Here is a 25088-nt window from a genome sequence, read left to right as displayed (position 1 = left end):
AGACGGAACATTGGAAAAGTGAAAGGCAGAAAAATGTTTGGAAGGCTCTGATGTGGACGTCATTGTGTGCAGGTTTTAAGCTGATGTGTTGGTGCCCTCTGGCAGACTTTGCTGGGACAGCCTTTGCCTTGTCGGGTGTGGAAGAGGTTTTCGTTTTAAGGAGAAGAGTCCAGAGGAGAAAGGCCTTCTGTCCCCATTTGGCCTGTCCTCTCCTGTTCTTTTCCTCTCCCTGCGGACAGAGGAGAGGGGAGCTGTACCCAGTGGCAGTCCTGATCTTACTGGGGGCTCCAGAGGGTGAGCTCCTCCCTAACTTTGCCTCCTGTCCTACCGGCCAACCTGAACCCATGCCCTGGCTCCTCCTACGTGGGGCAGGCTCCTTCCTCAGTCAGACCTCATGTTTTTGGTCCTTCCTTTCCCCTTTCCCCTTTGGCTTCTGTGACTCTCTGGTTCTGAAGCCTCGCAGTGATCTCCCTGGCTGTGTGGTCTCAGAGCCTGCCTCTCGGCTGTCCACACGTTGAGCTTTCTCTCCACCTCACAACAGCTCTATCTGCGTAGCTCTCTGGGTCCTGCTGTGCATCTTAGAGCCTTCTGGCCCCCTGGTTTCTCCCTGTTCGAAGTACTGTGTATCCGCCTTCTGAACAGGGAGTGCATATCAAGAAATAGGGATTCTCAGCCCGGCTGGTGTGGCTCAATGGTTGAGCATCAACCTATGAACCAGGAGGTCACAGTTCAATTCTGGTCAGGGCATATGGCACCTCCCACCCCGAAAGCCGACGCTCTATCCACTGAGCCAAACCGGTTTCGGCTCATCACTGATGTTTCTATCTCTCTCTCCCTCTTCCTTTCTCTCTGAAATCAATAAAAATCAATTTTTAAAAAATTTAAAATAAATAGGGATTCTCGACCAGCTTTTTACAGGGTACCTTTCTGTCCACCTCCAAAGAAGAATATTTGCAGTGCAGTGAAAGTAGCCCTTCCATACTTCCCATCTGGAAGGTGGGAATATTCCAAAGCAAAATAAAAATATCTCCTATTTCTCTATAGCTTTCTCCTCCTTCCCTCTGTGAGGGTAGGAGGCATTAGGGAGGGAGATGGAATGAAGGGACAGCCAGGGTGCTCTGGAGACAAGGCCTTTTAGGTTAGGAGCTGGAAGATTCATCTTGGGGGATGACTATACCCTCAGAACTCTCCACCCTCCCTTGGCTCCAGGCCTGCCTCCTCCCATCCCCCTCGGTGGCAGCAGCCTTGTAATTTAAAGCTCTCTCTGTCGCCTCTAATGTGATCCTCTCGTTTTATTGACTCTCTCTGCCGTCTGTGGCGCCCCTTCACATCAATCTCCGTTCTAATCACACCGCCGCCACTGCCGGCTCGTCTCCCCTCACCCTCTCCTCATGACCCCGCCCCCCAGCCCTTGCCTCTACCCAGCTCTTTCCTTTTGACTGTCCCCCTGCTTTCCCACCACCCTACACCTGACCCATCCTCTTCCTCCTTCCCTCCCAGAGGCAGGAACGCCAGGACCTTTGAGGGGTGCCTTTTCCCTTTTCCCCTGCTGAGATGTGCCCAGAGGGAGAAGAGGCGCTTGAGGAAAGCCCAGAACTAAGGGAGAAATGGCAGAGGTCTGAAGAACAGGACTCTGTGGGGGCGACTTAGGCTTGTCATCTGGGTCCGCATCATCTCCAGAAAGAGATGAAAACTGAGTTCAAGGTCGGAAGGGCAAAGAAAGAGACTCGGAGATTCAGAGAGAGAAAGAAAGAAAGACTGAGGAGGAGGGAAATGGAGGGGAAAAAGTGAAAAAATAATTGCTGCAGTTAAAGGTTTGTAATCAATAGTGGGTGATGGGAGAAGCACCGAGAAGGAACGGGGGGGGTGGCACTGAGGCAGATAAATTTGCAATTGAAATTCTTTCCTGAAGAGGAGGAGGGGCAGGGTGGGAGGTGGGGAAGAGATTTGCAAGTTTAAACAGCTGCGGACCTACCCGAGTAGAGCTGGGTCTCACACACGGGCTAGCTAGCCCAAAGCTCGGCTGCTCTGCTTTCTAGCAACGAATCAGCTGGGTCTCCCCACCCCCACCCCCCCAGTATTGGGAAGTAGCAGCTTTGGAGAGAGGATCTGGGGCTTAGGTCTTCCTAGCTCCCCTCTGAAGTTTGATCTCGAGTTGTAAGTCGGGGGCCAGGGAGAAGGAGTGCAGCTGGTGGATGTGATACAGGCAGGGTGGGCCAGGGGAAGACGATGCACTCGCTTCTGGCCTTGGTGACAGGGCCCTGGAGAGGCCCGTTCCCATTAGGTGGGGCAGTGAGTGAACGGCACTGGGCCCTGCTGTGGGAGTGGGACAGGGCAATGTCAGAGCCTCACACACTTATCCCCCCTCCCCGACCCCCGGATTCTGTAGGAAGAATACCTTTCTCCCACAGCGTTAGGGCTTCTTTCTGGTCATTTCTGGAGGATAGACTCCCCTCCATCTAATTCCTTTACTTCCTTTTTGGTTCTCCACCCCTGCCCAGGTGCTTATTTGCATTTTCATTAGCATGCAGGTCCAGCCCCATTCGGAGCTCCTTAATGGCTTTGACTTCACGCCTGGCTAGCCCCCCAGGAGGGGGACAGAATTGGGCCTGCAGGCTGGTGGGGCCAGACCAGGGACCCATTCCAAATTCAGGAATCTGGAGGTGATGGTTAGAGGTGGCTCAAGGAAGGAGAAGGCCATACCCCTCATCCCTTCCTTGAAGCACTCTGGCCTGAGTGCTAAAGATTTAGTCATTAGAGATCTGCTGATATTAAGAACTAGAGAGGTTGTAGACCACTTGGGACATGGAGAGAAGTATAGGACGGTGAGGCATGGGGAGTGGTGAGTTTTTGGGGGGTGTAGTATCAAAATAAAATGGTCGGGAGCAGCATGCCGAGGCTTGGTACTTCTAGACCGCTAGAGGGAGCCCAGGATTCCTGATTTCTAGACCTTTGGAGGCCCATTTTGCCTGCACTGTGTCTGAGGGACAGTCTGACTGGATGGAGGAGCCCAGGCCACAGCTTTGGGATATAGCTCTGCCCTCTAGTCCTTTTCTAGTTTTACCACTTGGAGCTGAGTGACCATCAACAGCTCGCTCAATCTCTCTTTCTTGGCGACACATGTGTAAAATAAGGTTATGAGATTAAATGAGATGATGTAAAGCATTTAGCACAGTTCTAGGACCAATCATGGTATATGTACCTTAATAGCTATTAGTAAGAGTATTACTATTTTTTATTATCTTTTATCTCTTTGGGGAGGAGGAGGCTAATCCGATAAAAGCTGTTGTCTTTCAACTGACCAGAGATGGGTCTGGAAGGTATCTTCGAGCAGCACGGTGCCTAGAGGCCAATGGAAATTTCACTGTAGCCTCTCTGGCAAGAGGACCTTGACTCAGGGAAGTTACCTCCTTAGGGGGGTGGTTTAGCTTCTAGAGCAGTGGTTCTCAACCTGTGGGTCGTGACCCCTTTGGGGGGTCGAACGACCCTTTCACAGGGGTCGCCTAAGACCATCGGAAAACACATATATACTTACATATTGTTTTTGTGATTGATTAATCACTATGCTTTAATTATGTTTAATTTGTAACAATGAAAATACATCCTGCTTATCAGATATTTACATTACGATTCATAACAGTAGCAAAATTACAGTCATGAAGTAGCAACGAAAACAATTTTATGGTTGGGGGTCACCACAACATGAGGAACTGTATTAAAGGGTCACGGCATTAGGAAGGTTGAGAACCACTGTTCTAGAGAGAAGGCCTGTTGAAAGAGGCTGTATTTAAGAAGAGACTTGAATGACAAGGAGCCATCAGGAGAGCATTCCAGGCAGAGTAAACAGCTTAGGCAAGGCTCTAAGGTAGGAATTAACTTGGTGTGTTTGAGAAACAAGGCTAATGGGCTAGAGCTGGCCAGCCAGGCACTGGTGGGAGGATAGGCAAGCAGGTGTCAGATCAGATAGACCCTTTTGCAAATCAGGGAAAGAAGTTTGGATTTTATTCACAAAGCAGTGAGAAATCATTAATGGATTTTAAGCAGAATATAGTATGATGTACATTTTAAAAGATGATTCTTTATGATGCCTGAAATTTGCTTTAAAACCATATAGGAAGTGGGCAAGGATATAAATGAAACAAGATTGGCCATGAGGGCCATGAGTTGGTGACTGTTGACACTGGGTGATGAGTACAAAGATGTTCCTTATTTTATTTGGTCTACTTTTATATATGTTTGACATTTTTCATAATTGCGAATTAAATGAAAGCTCACTTGGATGCTGGTTGGGAGGAAATTGGATTGGAGGGGCAGTGGTGGAATCCGTTGCATTAGCTCAGGAGAGAGATGAGAATGGCTGGGGCCAGGATGTGCTGGTGTAGATGAAGACAAATGGAGGGGTGGGGCACGTTTGAGAGGTTGCTGTCAATTGCATACTGTGGAGCAAAAGCAATTTTTAGGTTTTTACCTTAAGCAACCAGATAAATAGTTGTACCAAATTCTGAGATAGTCGATGGGGAAGAATAAATTCAGGGGAGGAATAAAGAGTTCTGATTTTAGACATGTTAAGTTTGAAGTGCCTGTTAGACACTAAGTGAAGTTTCAATGTGGCACATGGGTACCTGAGTCTGGTGCTCAGGGAAGGGGGGGGCGGGCGCTGGAGTAGCAGGAGGGTCAGCTGCTGTCTCCCCAGCTGCCTGACAACACCGCTCTCTCTGTGTTTCCCCTGCAGGGTACTGGCTGTCACGCTGCGATGAACCCCCAGCACTCCTCCGTCTGCCATGGCTTCCCTTAGCTCATCCTCTACTGCTGGCACCTCCCCACCCCCTGGGCACAATGCCCTGTCCCCACCTCTGGACACCTCTTCCCCCAGCATCCCCCCTGATCTTGTCACCAAAGATTCCACCTCTGAGAGCATGAGGCCCTCAGAACCAGGGGGACAGCCTCTGGAGTCGGGCTGTGGCCTCATCCCACCAAAGGAGATTGGGGAGCCCCAAGAAGAGCCTGGCTGTGGTGGCTGCCCACCAAAGGACTTGGGGGTGGAAGAGGACAAGGAGCAGGAGGAGGAAGGAGGAGGGCTCCCTCCTGTGGACCTAAGCAACCATTTATTCTTCACAGCTGGCGGTGAGGCCTGCCTCGTGGCCACGCTGTCCCTGCCGGGTGGCAGTCAACTGCTGTTACCAAAGGGCTTCCCCTGGGGTGAGGCGGGCACCAAGGAAGAGCCCAGCCTACCCCACCTGCCCCCTACACACCTCACTGCCCTTCACATCCAACATGGCTTTGACCCAATCCAAGGCTTTAGCTCTTCTGACCAAATTCTGTCCCATGATACCTCAGCGCCATCTCCGGCCACCTGTGAGGGAAGGGATGGAGCCTTCTGGAGCTACCAGCTAGCACCAAACCCACCCGGAGATCCCAAAGATGGCCCCATTGGGAGCAGGGGTGGAGACCACCGGGCACTGTTCTGGCTCTGCCTCCTGTGCCGCCTGGGTTTCAGCCAGTCCCAGGCCTTCGTGGGTCATACACAGTCTCATGGGGTGAAGCTAACCTCTGCTCAACACCAGGGCCTACCAGGCAACCCAGCTGTGCTCCAGGAGGGGGAGGAGGGCTGCGTGGCCCTCCTAAGCTTCCTGGAACCAAAACCACCCACTTGCCCCGCTTCAGAAATGCCCCTTGACAACAGCAGCGCAGGGAGCCTGGAGGCGAATGCAGCCCAGACCGAGGATGGCTGCCCTGAGGCAGAAACCCAGGCCCTAGTTCTGCCTACAGAAGACGTCATAACCCTCAGTCCGCCTTCCCCATCCGCTACCCCAGCCACCTGGGGTCCCAGCCCAACCCAAGCCAAAGAATCACCAACGGCAGCAGGGGAGGCAGGCCCAGATTGGTTCCCCGAGGGGCAAGAAGAGGATGGAGGGCTCTGCCCCCCACTTAACCAAAGCTCACCCACCTGCAAGGAGGGGGGCACTCTCCCCGTCCCAGTGGGCTCCCCCGAAAACCCCAGTGACCCACCCCAGCCCTACCGCCTAGCCGAGGACTACACCCCAGCCCCCGCAGCCTTCCAGGGCCTTAGCCTGTCCAGCCACATGTCTCTGCTTCACTCGCGCAATTCCTGCAAGACGCTCAAGTGTCCCAAGTGCAACTGGCACTACAAGTACCAGCAGACCCTGGATGTGCACATGCGGGAGAAGCACCCTGAGAGCAACAGTCACTGCAGCTACTGCAGCGCTGGGGGGGCCCACCCCCGCCTGGCGCGGGGAGAGAGCTACAACTGTGGCTACAAGCCCTACCGCTGCGACATCTGCAACTACTCCACCACCACCAAGGGCAACCTCAGCATCCACATGCAGTCTGACAAGCACCTGGCCAACCTGCAGGGCTTCCAGGCCGGGCCCGGCGGGCAGGGAAGCCCCCCAGAGGCACCGCTTCCACCCTCCTCTGGGGACAAGGAACCCAAGACCAAATCATCCTGGCAGTGCAAGGTGTGCAGCTATGAGACCAACATCTCTCGCAACCTGCGCATCCACATGACCTCTGAGAAGCACATGCAGAATGTCCTCATGCTCCACCAGGGGCTGCCGCTGGGCCTGCCACCTGGGCTTGTGGGGCCAAGCCCTCCGCCCCCAACAGGCGCCCCTGCCACTCCGCCTGAACTCTTCCAGTACTTTGGGCCACAGGCCTTAGGGCAGCCCCAGGCTCCCTTGCCTGGCCCTGGGCTGAGGCCAGACAAGCCCCTGGAAACCCAGCTGCTTCTCAACGGCTTCCACCATCTCGGAGCGCCTGCCCGAAAGTTCCCCACACCTGGTAAGCTCCTGGCTCTGCTCCTCTTCCTTTTCGCTCCCCCTTCAAGGGTGAGACTCAACTCCCTGCTCTCTCCTAAGGGCCAGCCCACCCCCCTTAGGTAACACCAGCGCCTATGGCACTGTCCTCATTTACCCACCACCCACATTCCCACAGACCAAACTGACCCTGCTCCATTCCTTCCTTGGGCCACTAACCTGTCTCTGTCCCCTAGCCCCTGGCAGCTTCTCCCCAGAAGCCCACCTGCCTCAAAGTCAGCTCCTGGGCTCCTTGTCCGAGGGCCTGCCCACCTCGCCGACCCCAGATGACAGCCCATCTCTGAAGGTGTTCCGCTGCCTGGTGTGCCAGGCCTTCAGCACAGACAGCCTGGAGCTGCTGCTCTACCACTGCAGCATGGGCCGCAGCCTCCCGGAGGCCGAATGGAAGGAGGTGGCCGGTGACACCCACCGCTGCAAGCTCTGCTGCTATGGCACCCAGCTCAAGGCCAACTTCCAACTCCACCTCAAGACCGACAAACATGCTCAGAAGTACCAGCTGGCAGCCCACCTGAGGGAGGGCAGTGGGGCTACGGGCACTCCCTCCCCCATGCCCCTAGGAGATGGGACTCCTTATGGGTCTGTGCCCCCGCTGCACCTGCGCTGCAACATCTGTGACTTTGAGTCCAACAGCAAGGAGAAGATGCAGCTACACGCCCGGGGGGCAGCCCACGAGGAAAACAGCCAGGTCTACAAGGTGAGGGGTAGGAGGGCCTCAGGTGAGGGCAGAGCAGACGCCTCAGGGAGAGGAAGTGGAAAGGGATGGGAAAGCCCGAGGTGGGAGAACTGAAGAAAAAGGCATGTATGGCCCAGTCAGCGTGACCCAGTGGTTGAGCATCAAGCTATGAAGCAGGAGGTCATGGTTCGATTCCCTGTCAGGCACATGCCCAGGTTGTGGGCTCGATTTCCAGTGGGTTGTATAGGAGGCAACCAATCAATGATTCTCTCTCATCATAGATATTTCTCTCTCCCTCTCCCTCCCCCTTCCTCTCTGAAATCAATAAGATTTAAAAAAACAATTTTTTTAAAGGCATGTACTATGCACAGGATAATACACTGTTTAGAAAAAAGATGCGGAGAAAGAGGCCGAGGATGGTAGACTTAGTCGAACAAAGTGAATCCAATATTTTACTCCGCTTTTCTGGTGTTCGGGGCTGGAGAGAGGACTGTCTCTATTCAGCCCATCTTATCACCAGAAGTTTGAGAACAGAATCAGATTCCATTCACACACCAGGAGAGCCCGGGATGGGTAGGAGGAAGAGGAGATTGGGGAGAAAAAGCAGTAACACTCAAATGGCCTTAGGAAGGAATAGGGGAGCTCAAGAGGGTGGAAGGGCTGGGTTGGGGTGCTGCTGGTGGGGCTCCCTTGGGGAAGGTAAAGGAGCCCCCGAGACCTGAAGGTATCTGTTCCTTCTGGGCCTGACCTGCCTTTTCCCGTTTTTCCAGTTTCTTCTGGAGATGGAAGGGGCAGCGGCAGGGGCAGAGCTGGGACTGTTCCGCTGCCAGCTGTGTGCCTGGGAGACGCCCTCCCGCCTGGCCCTGCTGCAGCACCTGCGGGCACCCCCCCACCGCGATGCCCAGGCCCAGCGGCGCCTGCAGCTGCTACAGAGCGGCCCGGCGGCCGAGGAAGGGCTCTCCGCTCTTCAGAGCATCCTTAGCTTCAGCCATGGGCAGCTCCGGACTCCAGGTGAGGCAGAGGGGACTGAAGGGGTAGGGCTGGGCAGAGAGGGCAGCTGGCATGGAGCTGAGGGCTGATGAGAAAGTGATACAAGGGGAGCAGGTCTGCTCCAGATTTCAGGAACAGTGGGGCCGCCGAGTGAAGAGGGGGACAAGAGGCTGTTGGAGGGAGGAAGCAGAGAAGGGCAGGGACTTGGCTGGGTGGAAAACAGAGAACAGCCCTAGCTGGTTTGCTCAGTGGATAGAGCATTGGACTGTGGACCAGAGGGTCCCGGGTTCGATTATGGTCAAGGGGGCACGTACCTTGGTTGCAGGCTCCTCCCCAGCCTGGGCTCTAGTTAGGGTGTGTGCAGGAGGCAACCAGTCAATATGTTTCTCTCACATCGATATTTTTCACTGTCTTTCCTTCTTCCCTCTCTCTCAAAATCAACGGAAAAATATCCTCGGGTGAGGATTTAAAAAACAGAACAGGAAGAGAGGTGAGGAGGAGTCACCCAGTGGTTCCAAGTACTGACCAGTGTCCTAGCAACGCTGGGTAGGGAGGTGGGTAGGGAGGTGGGCAGGAGCTGGTCAGGAAGGACAGAGGCAGAAAGAGAAGAATGGGGCAGGACATATGGGAAACTGATGGGGGCTGTGGGCATGGTCTGAAGGCAGCCTAGGTGGGAAGCCCTTGACAAGCTCCCCAGCCTTTTCCTGTCTCCTAGGAGGTCTTCAGCCTGAAGGCTGGGCGGAGGGTCCCCCAGGGCAGCTCAGTTTGCAGGGTGTAACTGCAGAAACTGGGAAGGGCCCGCCAGGGGGTGCAGGAGAAGGGCCTGGAAGGGGCTGTCAGAGGGAGGTGAGCACTGCGTCTGTCCTGTCCGGGATTCACAGAGACCAGTGGTGGGCGAGGCTGGGGCTCGGGCAGCAGGAACCAGGAACAGGCAGCATTGACTGTGCTAATTGAATTGCCAATATGCTGGCTGGAGTTAAGTGCTGGAGGGGCCCAGATCAATAGCTAACGATCCTGGCGCAAGGCTGAATGGAGTTAAGGAACTTTAACACTTTAATTAGGCCGCCACTGAAAATAAATTCCTACACATCTGTCAATTCTTACTTGAGTGGTAATCTCCTCTCCCAGTTAGACCTGCCGCCTCCTGCTCACCACAGCTGCTTCCATGCAGCCTCACCTTCCTTCTTCAGCACCTCTCCCTCCACATTTCTGGGCGCCTTGCTTCCAGGATCAGTCATGACAAGGAGCTGAGTTTGGTCCTGTTTCTGTCACCTACCGCTGGACTTACTTGCTTATCTTCAAGTGACAGGGACTGGACGCCCAGGGATGATTTCGTAGGCTCTCCTCCTCTGTATTTCTTTTTTGTCCTCCCCTGCCTGTGGATTCATCCATCCATTTTCTCCCTCATTGCCTGGCTGCTTGTCCTGCTTTCTTTGCTCTATCTCTTCCCTTTCCTGACGCTTCAACCTTATAAGCTGACTCTCCCCTCTACACAGGGAAGGCTCCTGTTGCCCCCTTAGCTGAGCCACCCACCCCTGAGAAAGATGCCCAGAATAAGACAGAACAATTAGGTAAGTTGCTCATCTGGTTACTTTTCCTCCATCCCTTGCCCTCCCCAGCCCTAATCCTAATACATTCTGAGATGTTCATGGGACTTTGCAGTATCCACACACCCTGCAAGGCCGGGATAAAGGAGCCAAAGTGATCAAAAGAAAGGACACATCAGAGGGGAGGGAGGCAGAGCCACAGAAGGCTGGGTGCTTCTGTTCTCTTCGAGGACCCAAACCTGGCCATCCCACTGACCTGGGCTCAGCCCTGCTGAGCCAGCCTCCCCTCGCTGTACTCAGTATAGCTCTGTACGTTTCTGCCCTTTCTACCTTTCCCCAGAGCCCCGCTCCCTACCCTGGAAGCTCTGTGCTACAAATCAGGTCATCTTAAGAGCTGAGGGTCTGTGAAGGGAAGAGGGGGGTCTGTGGAGTCTCTTAATCTCCTCTCCTTTCATCTTTAGCTTCTGAAGAGGCAGAGAACAAGACTGGCCCTCCTGGAGACAGTGCCAACCAGACCACGGTCAGAACTGGGGTAACTGGGAAGAGCTGGGCGGGGTGGGGGGCGGGTGTCTAGTTTTACTGGGATCTACTCATGTTCTAAAAGCTGAAATTCTAATCAGCAGAGCTTTACAGAGATTTCAGACCAAGGGTAGACCTAATTTTGTCGTGCTTGTGACTTATTTAACTCAAAATACGTGATTAAAGAAATCCCACTTGGGCCCAGTTATGGCTGCTCTGGACTAACGGGGGCAGAGCTGGCCCCAGGGGTGGGCACAGAGGGAGATGCCAGGAAGGATGGCAGGAGTTTGAGAGAAAGGTGAAGAGAGAACTGTATTGAGGGCAGGAAAGACTGGAGGGAGGTGGAGGGAGGAGGGGAGGAAAGAAGTAAAGGAATGAAGAAGGCAAAAACAAAAACTAGCTGCCGCCGGGCTCTTTATTTCTGTTATGAACAGAAAGGCAACTAGATGTGGATGTTCATCTCCAACGGGAAGCCCTGAGCCTGGAGGGAAGTGTCCTGGCCCCCCCTCCCTGAGGGTAGAGGCACCAGCCCAGATGATTCATCCAGAGAGCAAGCGCTGCAGATCTCTCAGTCTCTGGACCCAGGCCTCTGCCTGACCTAGGCAGGCCCCAGTAATCTAGCTCTGTGGCCTGAAAGTATTGATTTTGAGTGCCTCACAGCTCTCCAAACTGGAACTGCAATATGCAGTATTTATCATGACCGCCTTCCTTCAAACTGCTGCAGTAATGGCTTATGTTCTCAGCTTCCCCTCCTCCTAACCCGTACTCCCTCAACAGACCTACTCCAGATGTCCGCTCCTAAGCCTAGGTGCATGCAGATGAGCATCCCCTTCCTGCTGTGCAGGCCTGGGCTGATGGCACAGGGGGCAGGAGAGGGAGTGTGCCAGGGAGACAAATGCAGGCTGGAGATCAGGCACACAGGGGACTCGGGGAAACAGAGGGGCGCCCAGGCTCCCCAGTCCCATCCTCCAGAGGTGTGGGCAAGAAGTCACTAACAGAGTCAAGCCAGAATTTCCTGAGCCACGGAGGGAGCTATGGTTATTGTTTGCATTAAGAAGAGAAGAAAAATAAAAGAAGGAAAAGAAAGTGGGAACTGCTGAGCCTCTGAGGGAGAATGAGCTGACTTCTGAGCAGAGAGGTAGGGAGACAGTTCAGGGACTTTGGGGAGGCACAGTGGGCCAGGACAAGGGAGACTCTGGGTGCAGCCAGTGCCAGAGGGAAGGGGAACCATTTCAGGGAGACGATACAGGCAGTGTGAGGGTGGTTAAGAAAACTAAATCCCAGGGAGGGCGGTACAGGGCCATACTGTCAGCAGAGACAGGGAAAGCCAGACCAAAGAAAGACAGATACCAGGATGGAGCACGAGGGCCAAAGAAGGCACGGTGGGGCCTAGCTTAGGCCTTTGTCCCAGTCTGTGGGAAACCAGGGAGGAGCAAGCTTTCAGGACTGTGGCTGGGTCCACAGTGATGCCTTCCCCTTGGGCTCACTGCTTTATTGGGAACTGATATTGTGCAGGAGCGTAAAGGCTGCGTGATGGCAGATCCCACCCGTCCCTGACACCCTCTCCGCCCGTGTGCCCCCAGGTGTACTGCTGTCCATACTGCAGCTTCCTGAGCCCAGAGTCAGAGCAGGTGAGGGCTCATGCACTCTCCCAGCATGCAGTGCAGCCTAAATACAGGTGCCCGCTGTGCCAGGAGCAGCTGGTGGGCCGGCCTGCCCTGCACTTCCACCTTAGCCACCTTCACAACGTGGTGCCTGAGTGTGTTGAGAAGCTGCTGCTTGTGGTGAGTACAGGTTGGGTGAGGACCCGTCCAGGGAGCTGGGCAGGAGGGGTCAGAGGGAGGCAGAGGCAGGGGTGCCGGGCAGGTGTGTGTGTTGGGGGGTGGGTGTTGGTGAAGGAAACAGCATCTCACAGGTTTGAAGGTGGATTTAGAGTTGGAGGGGACCGAGTGGAGCTTATCTACTGCCTGACTCTCCTGGGAGGCGGCCCAGCATTTCCTTCGCTCACATTAGGCCCCGAGAAGAGCCGTTCAGCAGCAGGCCCGGCCTGCCAGGCCCTCTCCTCTGTGGGAAAAGCAGAAGTTCGGTGGGAGGTCTGTCCAGAGGCAAGACTGGAGCCATGCAAGGGGCTGGGCATAGGCATAGCGGTAGCCAGAGGGCGAGAAGGAAGTCACTGGGATTTCTTCCATTACAGGCCACAACCGTAGAGATGACCTTTGTGACCAAAGTGCTGCCTGGGCCCTCTCTCAGCCCTCTGGGGGATGGCCCAGTGCCCCTGGCTCCCGGGCCAGAGCCTGCACCCAGCAGAGACCAGGCAGCAGGTAAGGAGGGGGATGGCAAGCCTCCCTAGGCGGCAGGAAAGGGGACCTGGGCTTCACAGACCAAGAAAGTCTGAAGGAACTGAGGGAGGGATCAGTTGCCCTTGATAATGAGTGGGTGGGGTCTGACTTAAAGTTCCCTTCTCATTGCAACCCCTTCTCTCCCTTAGAAGGCCCTCACCCTCCTCCAGAAGCCAGTCCCGGCCCTCTTCCTGAGCCTCCCCTGCCCTCAGCCGAGGCCCCAGACAAGCCCACAGGAAGCCCTGACCAACCCCCCTCTCCAGCCCCCTCTCCAGCCCCTCGACCTGATGCCCAGGCTGAAGAAATGGCTGCTCTGCCCCTCATGGCTGAGGAGGAAGAGGGAACTGCTGGGGAGCCCCGCCCTGCAGAACCAGCTCCAGCAGACTCTCGCCCCGCCCTGACCTATCGGAAGACCACCAACTTTGCACTGGACAAGTTCCTTGACCCTGCCCGGCCCTATAAGTGCACTGTGTGTAAAGAGTCCTTCACACAGAAGAATATCCTCCTGGTCCATTATAACTCTGTCTCCCACCTGCACAAGATGAAGAAAGCTGCCATTGACCCCTCTGGCCCTGCCCGGGGAGAGGCCGGCTCGGTGCCCGCCACCGCTGCAGCCACAGACAAGCCCTTTAAGTGCACGGTCTGCCGAGTCTCCTACAACCAGAGCTCCACCCTGGAGATCCACATGCGCTCAGTTCTGCACCAGACTCGCTCACGGGGGGCCAAGACTGATGCCAAGGCTGAGGGGCCAGAGCGTGGCCAAGAAGAGCTCAAAGAAGGCGAGACTGAGGGGGAGGCGGGCACTGAGAAGAAGGGCCCTGACCCCAGCGGCTTCATATCTGGGTTGCCCTTCCTGTCCCCTCCTCCCCCTCCCTTGGACCTGCACCGATTCCCAGCCCCTCTCTTCACCCCGCCGGTCCTGCCCCCCTTCCCTTTGGTGCCCGAATCACTACTTAAGCTCCAGCAGCAACAGTTGCTCCTGCCCTTCTACCTCCATGACCTCAAGGTGGGGCCCAAGCTGGCACTGGCTGGGCCTGCACCCCTGCTGTCCCTGCCAGCTGCCGCCCCTCTGCCCCCACCCCCACCCCCAAAGGCTGAGCTGGCTGAGCGGGAATGGGAGCAGCCCCCCATAGCTGAAGAGGGAACTGAGGCAGGGACAGCCTCACCCCCCGAACCAACACCCAACGAGGCAGCCCACACTGCAGCCAAAGCCCTTCTGGAAAACTTTGGTTTTGAGCTGGTGATTCAGTACAATGAAGGGAAGCAGGCTGTGCCCCCTCCTCCCACCCCACCCCCTCCAGAGGCCCTGGGGGGTGGGGAGAAGCTGGCCTGCAGGGCCTGTGGGAAACTCTTCTCTAATATGCTCATCCTCAAGACACACGAGGAGCATGTCCACCGCCGCTTTCTGCCCTTTGAGGCCCTGAGCCGTTATGCTGCTCAGTTTCGAAAGAGCTATGATAGCCTCTACCCGCCCCCTGCAGAGCCCCCCAAACCTCCTGATGGGTCTCTGGATTCGCCTGCTCCCCAACTGGGTCTACCCTTCCTGATGCCAGAGCCCGAGACAGAGGTGGCCCATCCCGCTGAGGAGCGAAGCCGGGCGGGACACTGGCCCCCAGAGGAGGAAGACAACGCCAGAGGGAATCTTCCTCCCCTGCTGCCGGCAGGCCGCCGATTCTCCAGAACCAAGTTCACAGAGTTCCAGACGCAAGCCCTACAGTCTTTCTTTGAGACCAGTGCCTACCCCAAGGATGGAGAGGTGGAGCGGCTTGCAAGTCTCTTGGGCCTGGCTAGCCGTGTGGTGGTAGTGTGGTTCCAGAATGCCCGCCAGAAAGCACGCAAAAATGCCAACGAGGGTGGGCCTGCGCCAACCGCGGGAGGCACTGGGGGAGTCTCTGGCTGCAGGCGCTGCCACACCGCCTTCTCCTGTGTTTTTGAGTTGGTGCGACACCTTAAAAAATGCTATGATGACCAGACCCTGGAAGAGGAAGAGGCAGAGAGAGGGGAAGAGGAGGAGGAAGTAGAGGAGGAAGATGCAGAGGAGGAGCAGGGCCCGGAACCCCCAAAAGGTCCCAAGGACTCATCACCAGAACCACCAGACAGGGAAGAGCTGAGCCAAGCAGAAGCGACAAAGCCAGAAGGCAGAGAGCCTGAAGGGAGGGCTTCTCCCTCACCTGCCCCAGCCCACACCTGTGACCAATGCGCCATGTCTTTCTCCAGCCAGGACCTCCTGACCAGTCACCGCCGGCTACATTTCCTGCCATCTGTGCCACCCGGTGCTGCCTCCCACCTCCTAGATCTACCCTTGCTGGTGTTTGGGGAGCGAAACCCCCTGGTGGCAGGCGCTCCACCAGTGCCGGGGCCACCCCTCAAACGGAAGCACGAGGACGGTAGCCTGTCTCCCACAGGCAGTGAAGCAGGGGGTGGAGGGGAAGGGGAGCCCCCCAGGGACAAACGCCTGCGCACCACCATCCTGCCCGAGCAGCTGGAGATCCTGTACCGCTGGTACATGCAGGACTCCAACCCAACACGTAAGATGCTGGACTGCATCTCCGAGGAGGTGGGGCTCAAAAAGCGGGTGGTGCAGGTCTGGTTCCAGAATACCAGGGCCCGAGAGAGGAAAGGCCAGTTTCGAAGCACCCCTGGGGGAGTGCCCAATCCAGCGGTCAAGCCCCCTGTCACACCCACCCCTGCACCCTTCCCCAAGTTCAACCTCTTGTTGGGCAAGGTGGACGATGGGACTGGGAGGGAGGCCCCCAAGAGAGAAGCACCTGCTTTTCCCTACCCCACGGTCACCCCGACTGCAGGGCCCCTGCCTTTCCTGCCTCCTGGGAAAGAGGCCGCCATCCCAACACCAGAGCCACCTCTACCTCTCCCTCCTCCCCTTCCCCCCAGTGAGGATGACGGCCCAGAGGAACCCACAAAAGCTTCTCCAGAGAGTGAGGCTTGCAGTCCATCTGCAGGTGATCTAAGCGATTCGTCTGCTTCCAGCCTGGCCGAACCAGAATCCCCTGGGGCTGGAGGGACCAGTGGGGGACCGGGTGGGGCCGGGGTTCCAGATGGGATGGGGCAGCGGCGCTATAGGACCCAGATGAGCAGCCTGCAGCTGAAGATCATGAAAGCCTGTTATGAAGCCTACCGCACCCCCACCATGCAGGAATGTGAGGTGCTGGGGGAGGAGATTGGGCTGCCCAAGAGAGTCATCCAGGTCTGGTTCCAGAATGCTCGTGCCAAGGAAAAGAAAGCCAAACTGCAGGGGGCAGCAGCTGGCGGGGCTGGGGGCAGCAGCGAGGGCCCCTCGGGAGCCCAGCGCACTGACTGTCCCTACTGTGATGTCAAGTATGATTTCTATGTCTCCTGCCGAGGCCATCTCTTTTCCCGCCAGCACCTGGCCAAACTCAAGGAGGCGGTCCAAGCCCAGCTGAAGAGTGAAAGCAAGTGCTACGACTTGGTCCCAGCACCCGAGGCATCTCCGGCCCCCAAGGCCCCACCTGCCACCACACCTGCCTCTATGCCCCTGGGGACTGCCCCAGCCCTGCCTCGCTTGGCCCCAGTCCTCTTGCCCGGCCCAGCTCTGGCCCAGCCCGCCTTGGGCAGCCTAGCTCCTTTCAATTCAGGTGAGTGGAAGGTTGGGAGGAGTTGGAATTCAGAGAGCATTTCCCTCTAATGACGTGCCCTTCCTTTCCCTTCTTGACTCTTTCCATCTCCAGTCACCTGTGGTCTTTGCTTCAGGTTCTTGGGGGAAAGAAGGAAGGAAAGGAATCATGGAGGCTAGTTGTGGGAATGGGTGGGTGAGGCTGGAGGAGGCCGATAGCCGGGAAGAGGAGGGGCCAAGAGGTGGCTAATCCTTCATCATTCCTTTCATCTTCCTAGGCCCTGCAGCCTCCTCAGGCCTCCTTGGCCTCGCCACTTCGGTTTTGCCTGCTACCACAATGGTCCAGACTGCTGGCCCAGGCTGCCCCTTACCTCAGAGATCTGTGCCCGACCAAACCAACACCTCCACGGCAGGCACCACTGACCCTGCCCCAGGCCCGCCTACTGAGCCCTCTGGGGATACGGTCTCTGGTGAGCGAAAACCAATGGCAGCCCCCACCAACTCCTCCACTGATGCCCTCAAGAACCTTAAAGCATTGAAGGCCACTGTCCCAGCCCTGTTGGGGGGCCAGTTCCTGCCCTTCCCACTGCCCCCTGCAGGAGGGGCCACACCACCGGCTGTCTTTGGCCCCCAGTTACAGGGAGCCTACTTCCAACAGCTTTATGGCATGAAGAAGGGGCTATTTCCAATGAACCCCGTGATACCTCAGACCCTCATCGGACTACTCCCCAATGCCCTCCTCCAGTCACCACCCCAGCCCCCTGAGCCCACAGCCACAGCACCTCCAAAGCCTCCTGACCTGCCCGCTCCAGGGGAGGGGGAGACCGGGGAGGCGGACGAGCTGCTGACAGGCAGCCCTGGCATCTCCACCGTGGACGTGACCCACCGCTACCTGTGCCGCCAGTGCAAGATGGCATTTGACGGGGAGGCTCTAGCCACTGCTCATCAGAGATCCTTCTGCTTCTTTGGGCGGGGTCCTGGGGGTTCCATGCCCCCCCCACTTCGGGTGCCCATCTGCACTTACCACTGCCTGGCATGTGAGGTGCTGCTGAGTGGGCGTGAAGCCCTGGCCTCCCACCTGCGCTCCTCGGCCCACAGGCGAAAGGCGGCCCCACCCCCCGGGGGCCCACCCATCATCGTCACCAACACCGCCACTGCCGCCACCGCTGCCGTGGCTTTTGCCAAAGAGGAAGCAAGATTACCTCACACGGACTCCAACCCAAAAACTACTACTACCTCTACACTTCTAGCTTTATAAACAGATAAAAGATAAACCAAGATCTGGGAGGGAGGGCCTCAGGGCTCCCTCTTACCCCAAGGGGTGTTTGGTGGGAGCTCAAATCCCTCTCCCCAACCTTTAGCTCGCCCACCTCCTGGGAATCTCAATTCCCACCCTTAGTGGGCTTCACACTCCCACTTCTAGCAGAGTCCTGCCTCCTCCCCTGTCCAGATACATGCCTCCACTCCTCCTTGCCCTGTGACTTCAGACATCCTCATCTTGTCATCCTTATTATTCACTCATGTCTGCTCTGCTCAGCATACACAGAATCTGTCCCTGATCTATCTTCCTACAACTTTTTCCCACTGAATTCCCAGTCACATCCCAGCTCCTATAAACACACACATGAGTACATGTTCTCCCGTGCTGTTCCACTGAGAAAACACCAAAAAGAAGAAGAAGAAAAAGAAGAATTAGAAGAAGAAAAAAGATGAAAGAAAAAGGAAACCCCAAGAGAGAGAAGGGGAAGGAAAACAGACTGTCGCTCCCACTTCGTCCTGCCCCCTTGTCTAGAGCACCATCCGCTCAAAAACTTTCCAAATACCCAGTTGGCTCCCAATGTTGGAGCCTGGGATGGGCAGGGAGCCCACAAAACTAACCAAACTTTAGGTTGGCGGGGAGAAGTGCTCCCAGCTTACTCTCCACATCCCTCCCAACCTCCTTGTCTGGCAGGGGAGCCCGTGGCCTGGACTCCAGGGGAAGCGGCCACCAGGGATCCCTCTGCCAACCCCCACCCTGCACCCCGAGAACTGCAGTAACTTATTCTCAAAGGCTTTAAACACAGAGATCCTCTCAGCAGCCGTGGGCCTGCCCCTTGTCCCAGCCCTGCCATGTGGGGGTCCAGCCTCTGGGACCGGCGCTGCCCACCAACGGCAAATCCAAAGTTCTTTAAAAAACAAAACAAAAACTGAAACACACACACAACCAAAAAAGAGAAAGCGCACACATGTGCACAGGAGTGAGAGATGGAGAGGAATGAACTAAAAAGAAACAAACTTGGAAAATACAGAAAAAAAAAGAAAAAAAAAAACCCTGAAAACTCCCATCAAACAAGTGGTTTTTTCCTGTTTGTGTCGCCTCCCCCCATTTTAAGGGTTTCTTTAAAGCACCTCATCTTTGGAAGGTCATATGGCTTTAAGTCCTTGCATGGGTACGGTGACCCTGGGGACAAAGTAGTGCAGCTTTGCCCTGGTCATGTGGGGTCGGGGCACTGGAGATGGGGAGACACATCCTTGCCCCTGAACTGAGTATTTGTCAGGAGAGGTAACATCCCCCATCCCCAGATGTGGGTCAGAAAAGCCGACGCTGCCAAAAATATCTTGGTAGTGTCAGGAAGAAAGGGGTGGACGGGCAGTTGATTTCTGAGTCTTGGGCATGCTTCCTTTTCATGTAGCTAATCACCATTTCTCATTCACAACTTTCATAAACCCCTACTCCTTTTCCCCTCCCTAGTGGCCCTTTCATATTTTGGTCACTTCTTAAACCTCCTTGCCTTTGGGGACCCTTGTTCCCCATCTGTTTTCTTCCCCCTTGTATGCCCTGGCACCTGTTCCCTTCAGCCCAGCCCCTCCAGTAAGCAGCATCTGCTGGGAGCACCCCCAAAGGAGTCAGGGTCTGTGAGCCCCATGGGGGCCAGAGCATGATTGCAGGGTGATGGGTGAGCAAGGAGATGACTAAAGCACAGGTGGATCTCTGATAGGGTGATATCACCAAGAGGAATGAGCTGCGACAGGTTCCCCAACTCTATCCCAATTTTCTCTGTAATCATCAGGTGGTAAGTGCAGCAACCCCAAAGCCCAGCTAAAGTGAAATAGGGTGGAGAAGCAGGTATTTTATTTTAGCACAGAAAAGCCCCCAAAGCTTTCCCAGTCTTACAGATTGTGTCTCCTACTACCCTTGCCCCTAAGAACTCCCCTTGCGAGGAGCCTGCTTCCAGACTCTCCTTCCGGCTTCCTCCACTCCGATTCTGTTTCAGATGCACACATACATTCAGCCAGCTCTGTATTTGGATTTCCCAGTCTGTCCACTCTGAGGACATGTTAATACCGAAGCAGTGGCTTATATGCAGAAAAGACGGAAGGGGAGAGGAGGAAGGAAAATGGCTGTCCCTAGTCCCTGTCCCCTTCATTTCTCAAATTAAAAGCTCCAATGCTAACAAACCAGGGTGGGGTGGAATTAGTTATTCTGACGATGCCAAAAATGCCAGTTATAAATGCAGGCAGGAGGATAGAACTGTCCTCCTGTGGTCTTGCTCTCGCTGCCCTTCTCTCACCTCTCAACATCTCGCATCCTTCCCTTCCTCCCTACCCCTTTGCTCTCTCCTGTTGAAATTCTGTGTATAAAACTATTTTCTTAGCAGCATGTGTATGAAGAAACTTTTTCACTCTTTGCTTTCTGGGAATGTGACTTATGTATAAAAGTTGAAAACAAACCAAAAAATTTTTTTGAAGAATAGGAAGAAAAGAGGAAACATTTTAAAGATAACCTTGGCAAGACCTGGCATGGGATGATGAGAGTTGTGTTGGCGTGCACTTTAGGGACTTGCAGCCAGCATAGCTTGGCTTTAGTTAGAACCAGGAATGTGTTCACCAGGAGTTAATATAGCCAGAAATCCCTCCTCCTCCGGCCCCCCAACATCATCTTTCATGCCCAGATACCCTGGCCTGGAGATACTAGGGACACTCCCAATTGTAGACAGGAGCAGCTGTCCTTACCAGGAACAGTGACTTGGGGGACAAGAGCCTGGCTGCCTCTGCTGACTTGGGTCAATCATCATGCTTCTGGAGGGTACACCACTCCACGTTTCCAGTGTCTGGAAGCATTCCCCCCACCCCTTTCTCAGACCAGGAGGCCTCAGCACTCCCACTCCAGAGATGCGCAGTGAGCAATTCTGATGGACAGAAGGCTGAGTGAGCACAGCCCTATGCAGAATGCTAGAAGTGAACACCTGGGCCAAATCGTGTTGCTTCTGTGCAGTAGGAAACCCAACTCAAGCGCCTGACACAGCAACACCTATTTTGTAGATAATGCCACGGCCCTAAAATGAGCCTGAATGGGTGGTTCCTAAGATTGGTCTTCCACGGCTTGCGGCATAAGCCTAGGGTTTTTGACATAGTGGGTCCTAAAACATCAAACTTCTGCTCCACTCTACTTACTGCCAGAGTCAGTTCCAGAAGACGGGGTGGACATGATCTTGGCTGTCTTTGCTCTAAATCAGTCTGGGTAAGGGATGGCTTAAGGTGCCCAACTCTCAAGTGGGAACAAAATCGAAGTCTGTCTACAGAAGGATATGAAAATCTGAAGCCTTAGTGGCCAAATGGGGCAGAGTCTGAAATAAGACCACAAACAGACACCTGTTCTTCCCCGACCCTCTAGCCCCTGAGTGGACTTATGAAGCATGCACAAGAACGAAAAAAGCCAATTATTCCAGGCACAATAGCACCTACCTCCTTACTTCCTTGTATTTGTTCCTTAACCACTTTCAGGGCTTACAGACCAGATCACTGATTCCCCAAATCGTCACCACCCTGATCTGCTTTAAGAGACATTCACTCAGGCAATCACTCAGTCACCCCTGTGTAATATTCACACCTGAAGTACAGAGCTCTGTGTATGTCACTGCCCCCAACAAAACAAGCAAGCACACCCTCAGGTACAGCAGCAGAACCGTGTAGAGAGAGCTGCAGGGATACCCACAATTGTAGCAAGTATAGGCCTCAAGGGCACAAGGGACATGTCCCAGACCCATCACCAACACTCCCCTAAGTAGAAACACCCCCCAATACATATTAATTTTCTTCACACAACAGTAGGTAGGAAAAGCTTATACACAAGGAAGTGTAACGTGCCAGGAAAAGTAACCAAATGTTGAACATTAATCCATGGGGCAAGGACCTTACATTCCTTTGGAGTGTGACACTAGGGAGGGAAGGGAAGTAGAAATCAAGAGGAGCCTTTGGGGAAAACTTACATGCAACACCGGCATAAACTGGGCCAGGTGCGGGACCATTTCTCTCCAGGTTGTGGTGGGGAGCTCAAACCATGAGTGGGGAGCAACAGTGAGAAACTTGTAAGCCAGGAGGATGACTGAGTAAGGAAGAAATGCCCCCAATACCAAGAAAGCTCTTGCTACAACAAAGGTATAGACTCCGCCCTAGCTGGTTCGGCTCAGGGGATAGAGCGTCTGCCTGCACACTGAAGGTTCCCAGGTTTTATTCCGGCCAAAGGCACATGCCTGGGTTTCCGGCTCAGTCCCCAGTAGGGGCGTGCAGGAGGCAACTGATCAATGTTCTCTCTCCATCATTGATGTTTCTATCTCTCTCTCCCTCTCTCAAATCAATAAAAAATATATTTTAAAAAAAGAAAGGCGTAGACCCAGCCTCAGGGTCTATAGCATTACAGCTTGGATACATTATGAAAAGATTCAGATGAAAGAGGACATGGGTGGAAGACCTAGATTACGCTCATCAAGTTTTCAGAAAGATGGGGAGTGATCCCAGGGAACACCTACCTCCCAGGGAGACTAACTTTATGGGAAGAACATATATGTGGTATGTATTCTCCATAAAGACGACCCAGAAAGCCTTCCACATAAATGACAGGGGTAAATATTCCTTGTCAGTGAGCCTGGTGTTTCTTGGCTCCCCAGCCATGGAGAGGTTACCTGGCTTGAAGCTAGTGGGGAAGCAGATGATTATCAGTGGACCAGAAGGAAGGTGAGGGGGAAAGGTGACCCGATATGGACTCATAATCCTTCCCAACCAAACACACATTCCTACACAAACAATGGCTAAAACACCAGAACAAGTACCCAGCAGGCGCTGAGCACTGCCCCACATCTACTGCCCCTCCCTGAGACCAAACCTGCACCGTGTCTTCTCCACTGGAAGTATCTGCACTGTGCTCACTCCTGGGCAGTCCACCAAGTGCTCAAACGACAGTATCATCTGCAACTTGCCAAATACTGGCAGCAGGTTAGGCCCAGCCTATGTTCACCTACTTCTGAGACCGGGACCCTGACCTGCCTCGAGAGAGAAGTGTGACCAGGACCCATCCTGTACCAAGCCATAGAATCCACACCAAGCTGACCAGATGCCAGACAGCAGCTTCCTGATAACTCCTCACCAGTGGTCCTTAGTGGTGAGGTTTTAGAAACACACAATAGCCAACCACCAGAATCTGGGGTGAGGGGAAGAGGACATTCTGAAAGAGTTCCATAAAGGAGTCTTCTATGATAATTACTGTCAATGGGAACCATAGTTCTCACAGGTTAAATCTGCCTGATTTGACCTCACAATTACCCCTTTCCTCCTGCTGCCCCACTTAAAACACACATCCCACAGCACATATATATTACATATGTGATGACATAAAGACATGACTATGGTTGGGGAGGAAGATGAAAGATGCAAAAGGCATGATAACTCCAGACTAGATCAACTGTCCCACAAGGTGACTGACATCGCTTTGAATAGTGTTTCTTGGCATTTCAGCCCCCTGTGTTGTGGTCACTTGAGTGCTTGTTTAAAATGCACATTCCAGGACCATGCCCACTGAATCAGAAACTCCTAAAGGGATTCTGTGCTCTGTGGAATTTGAGAAACACTACTACTCAGCCCCGTACACATCTTTGACCTGCCCCCAACTCTCCAGGACCCAGGGCCCAGCCCTGCTACACCAGGGGCCGAGCATCACCTGAGATTATCTTCCTCACTGTCCTGACATCAGCCCCACCTCCAATATTTTGGAAATCTGACAGTGTCTTCTGCTTATGTTGGCTGTTCTTGAGCAGGAGAAAAGTTACAACCATTGTCCACTCATTCCCTTGGCTGAGTGCTTCACTGAGTCCCTTCTGCTATGGAAACCCCCTTGCTTCTTCTGAAGTTTCATTCCACTTCCAGAGGTGATGAAAGCAGAACTCCCCCAGCTCCAAGTAGCTCAGCCCAGCACGAGCAATGGCTTTACTTCTCTCTGGGCAGGTCCTATCCCGCATCAGAGCCACCTAACATCACCCAGAGCCAATTCTACCCAAACAGCTTCCGAGTCACTGCCCACAGTCTCTGGCTACCCAGGAAGCAAGGAAAATCCAACTGCTAGACCATGGGCCTTCCAGGTGAAGGCCCATGGTCCAGCTTTGTGGGACTGCTGCTGGCACTGCCTCTGGAGGCATGTCTGGTCTGAGTGACCAGAGGCTGGGGACTCTGTCCCGGGCCTTCCTCTCTACCAGGGCTCATTGCTGATCCACGTTCTCCCTTCCAGGGGTGGATTTCAAAGATACAGACATTTATCCAACTCTAATTGGGATTCCATTGAGAAATTCCTAAACACAAAATCTCCTTGAACAGTTTTTCTGCAAGGATAAATCCGAGGTGCCTGCATGTCTAGACCAGAGCACCTCTCCATCTTTCTAGGACTGTTATGGAATATGGGCCTTTGAGAAAGGGAGAGAGAACTGGTTCATCTCAACCACAGCTCAGCCAATTACAAGGCACAGGGCAGAACAAAATCTGCCCAGGAACAAACCATCTCGCACCCAATAGCGAGGTCTGCGGGTCTCTCCTTTCTACTTCCCTTCCACTCTCTTCTGGCACCATCTCTGTGACAACCGCTGGCTGGCCTCTCTCCAGGATGTTCATTTCACTCTCCTAGGACTTTCTCCTATCCTTGCTGACCAAAAATGTATAGCCCACTGGCCTGGAGCCTTGGGTATGGCTCTCACCTATGCCCTAGTCCCTCTGTGCTCCAGCTTCTGCTGGAATAGCTGCTTAAACCGAGTGTGCCATCATCTAAATCCCTTTCTTGGGGCTGTGAGGGTAGGCAGGAGACGGCTGCCTAGTTGGAGGAAGGCGGAGTTGGGATGGGCTAGAGAGTGCTGGTTCAGCCCCCTAATGGGGCATCAGCCTCTGATGCCAGTCCCCAGCAGAGCTCCACCCAACACCTGGCAGTGCTGCCCCCTCTTTCACTGCCACCAAGTGGCGGTCATGAGCATGTTTGGTGGCTTTGGGTTTGCCGCAGTGCCAGGATCTGAGACACTGTTCACGTGCCAGTGCAGCACTGCCAAGCGTGGCAGCATCTAGTTGGTTGGGTGCCAAGCAATAGGACTCAGGTGGCGACAGGGTGATGAGAGGTCGAGTAGAAGGAGGGGGAGAAGAGAAAGGCCCCAGGGAGAAAATCAGACACCTCACTTGTTAGAGTGGAGAGTCCAAATGGGATCCGCAGAAAGGTGCCCTTCCCATTCTAGACCCCAGTTCAGCAAGCAAGCCCTTCCCTTCCCCACCACGCCCGCACAGTAACATATACAGACGGCAAGAGGG

General features: G+C 54.5%; 1 protein-coding gene across 3 annotated transcripts in view; it reads left to right on the top strand.

Annotated features, from left to right (window-relative positions):
* The window catches only part of ZFHX2 (zinc finger homeobox 2), a 36149-nt gene extending 17247 nt beyond the window's left edge, over nucleotides 1-18902 (top strand). Inside the window, exons 2-10 of one of the 3 annotated variants that reach the window (XM_006776803.2) lie at nucleotides 4733-6801; nucleotides 7013-7530; nucleotides 8280-8520; nucleotides 9996-10070; nucleotides 10508-10566; nucleotides 12149-12349; nucleotides 12760-12886; nucleotides 13054-16518; nucleotides 16775-18902. In XM_006776803.2, coding sequence (XP_006776866.1) covers nucleotides 4782-6801; nucleotides 7013-7530; nucleotides 8280-8520; nucleotides 9996-10070; nucleotides 10508-10566; nucleotides 12149-12349; nucleotides 12760-12886; nucleotides 13054-16518; nucleotides 16775-17754 — 7686 coding nt within the window. In that variant the 5' untranslated portion in view covers nucleotides 4733-4781 and the 3' untranslated portion in view covers nucleotides 17755-18902. The remainder of the gene's footprint in view (nucleotides 1-4732; nucleotides 6802-7012; nucleotides 7531-8279; nucleotides 8521-9995; nucleotides 10071-10507; nucleotides 10567-12148; nucleotides 12350-12759; nucleotides 12887-13053; nucleotides 16519-16774) is intronic. The other 2 variants (XM_006776804.2, XM_006776805.2) reach the window with 2 other exon arrangements.
* Nucleotides 18903-25088: the final 6186 nt, after the last annotated feature.

The sequence above is a fragment of the Myotis davidii genome, unplaced genomic scaffold (genome assembly GCF_000327345.1).
Source record: "Myotis davidii unplaced genomic scaffold, ASM32734v1 scaffold1949, whole genome shotgun sequence".
Taxonomy (NCBI): domain Eukaryota; kingdom Metazoa; phylum Chordata; class Mammalia; order Chiroptera; family Vespertilionidae; genus Myotis; species Myotis davidii.
The sequence above is the reverse complement of the archived record's forward strand: the minus strand, read 5'-3'. Positions and strand labels throughout refer to the sequence as shown.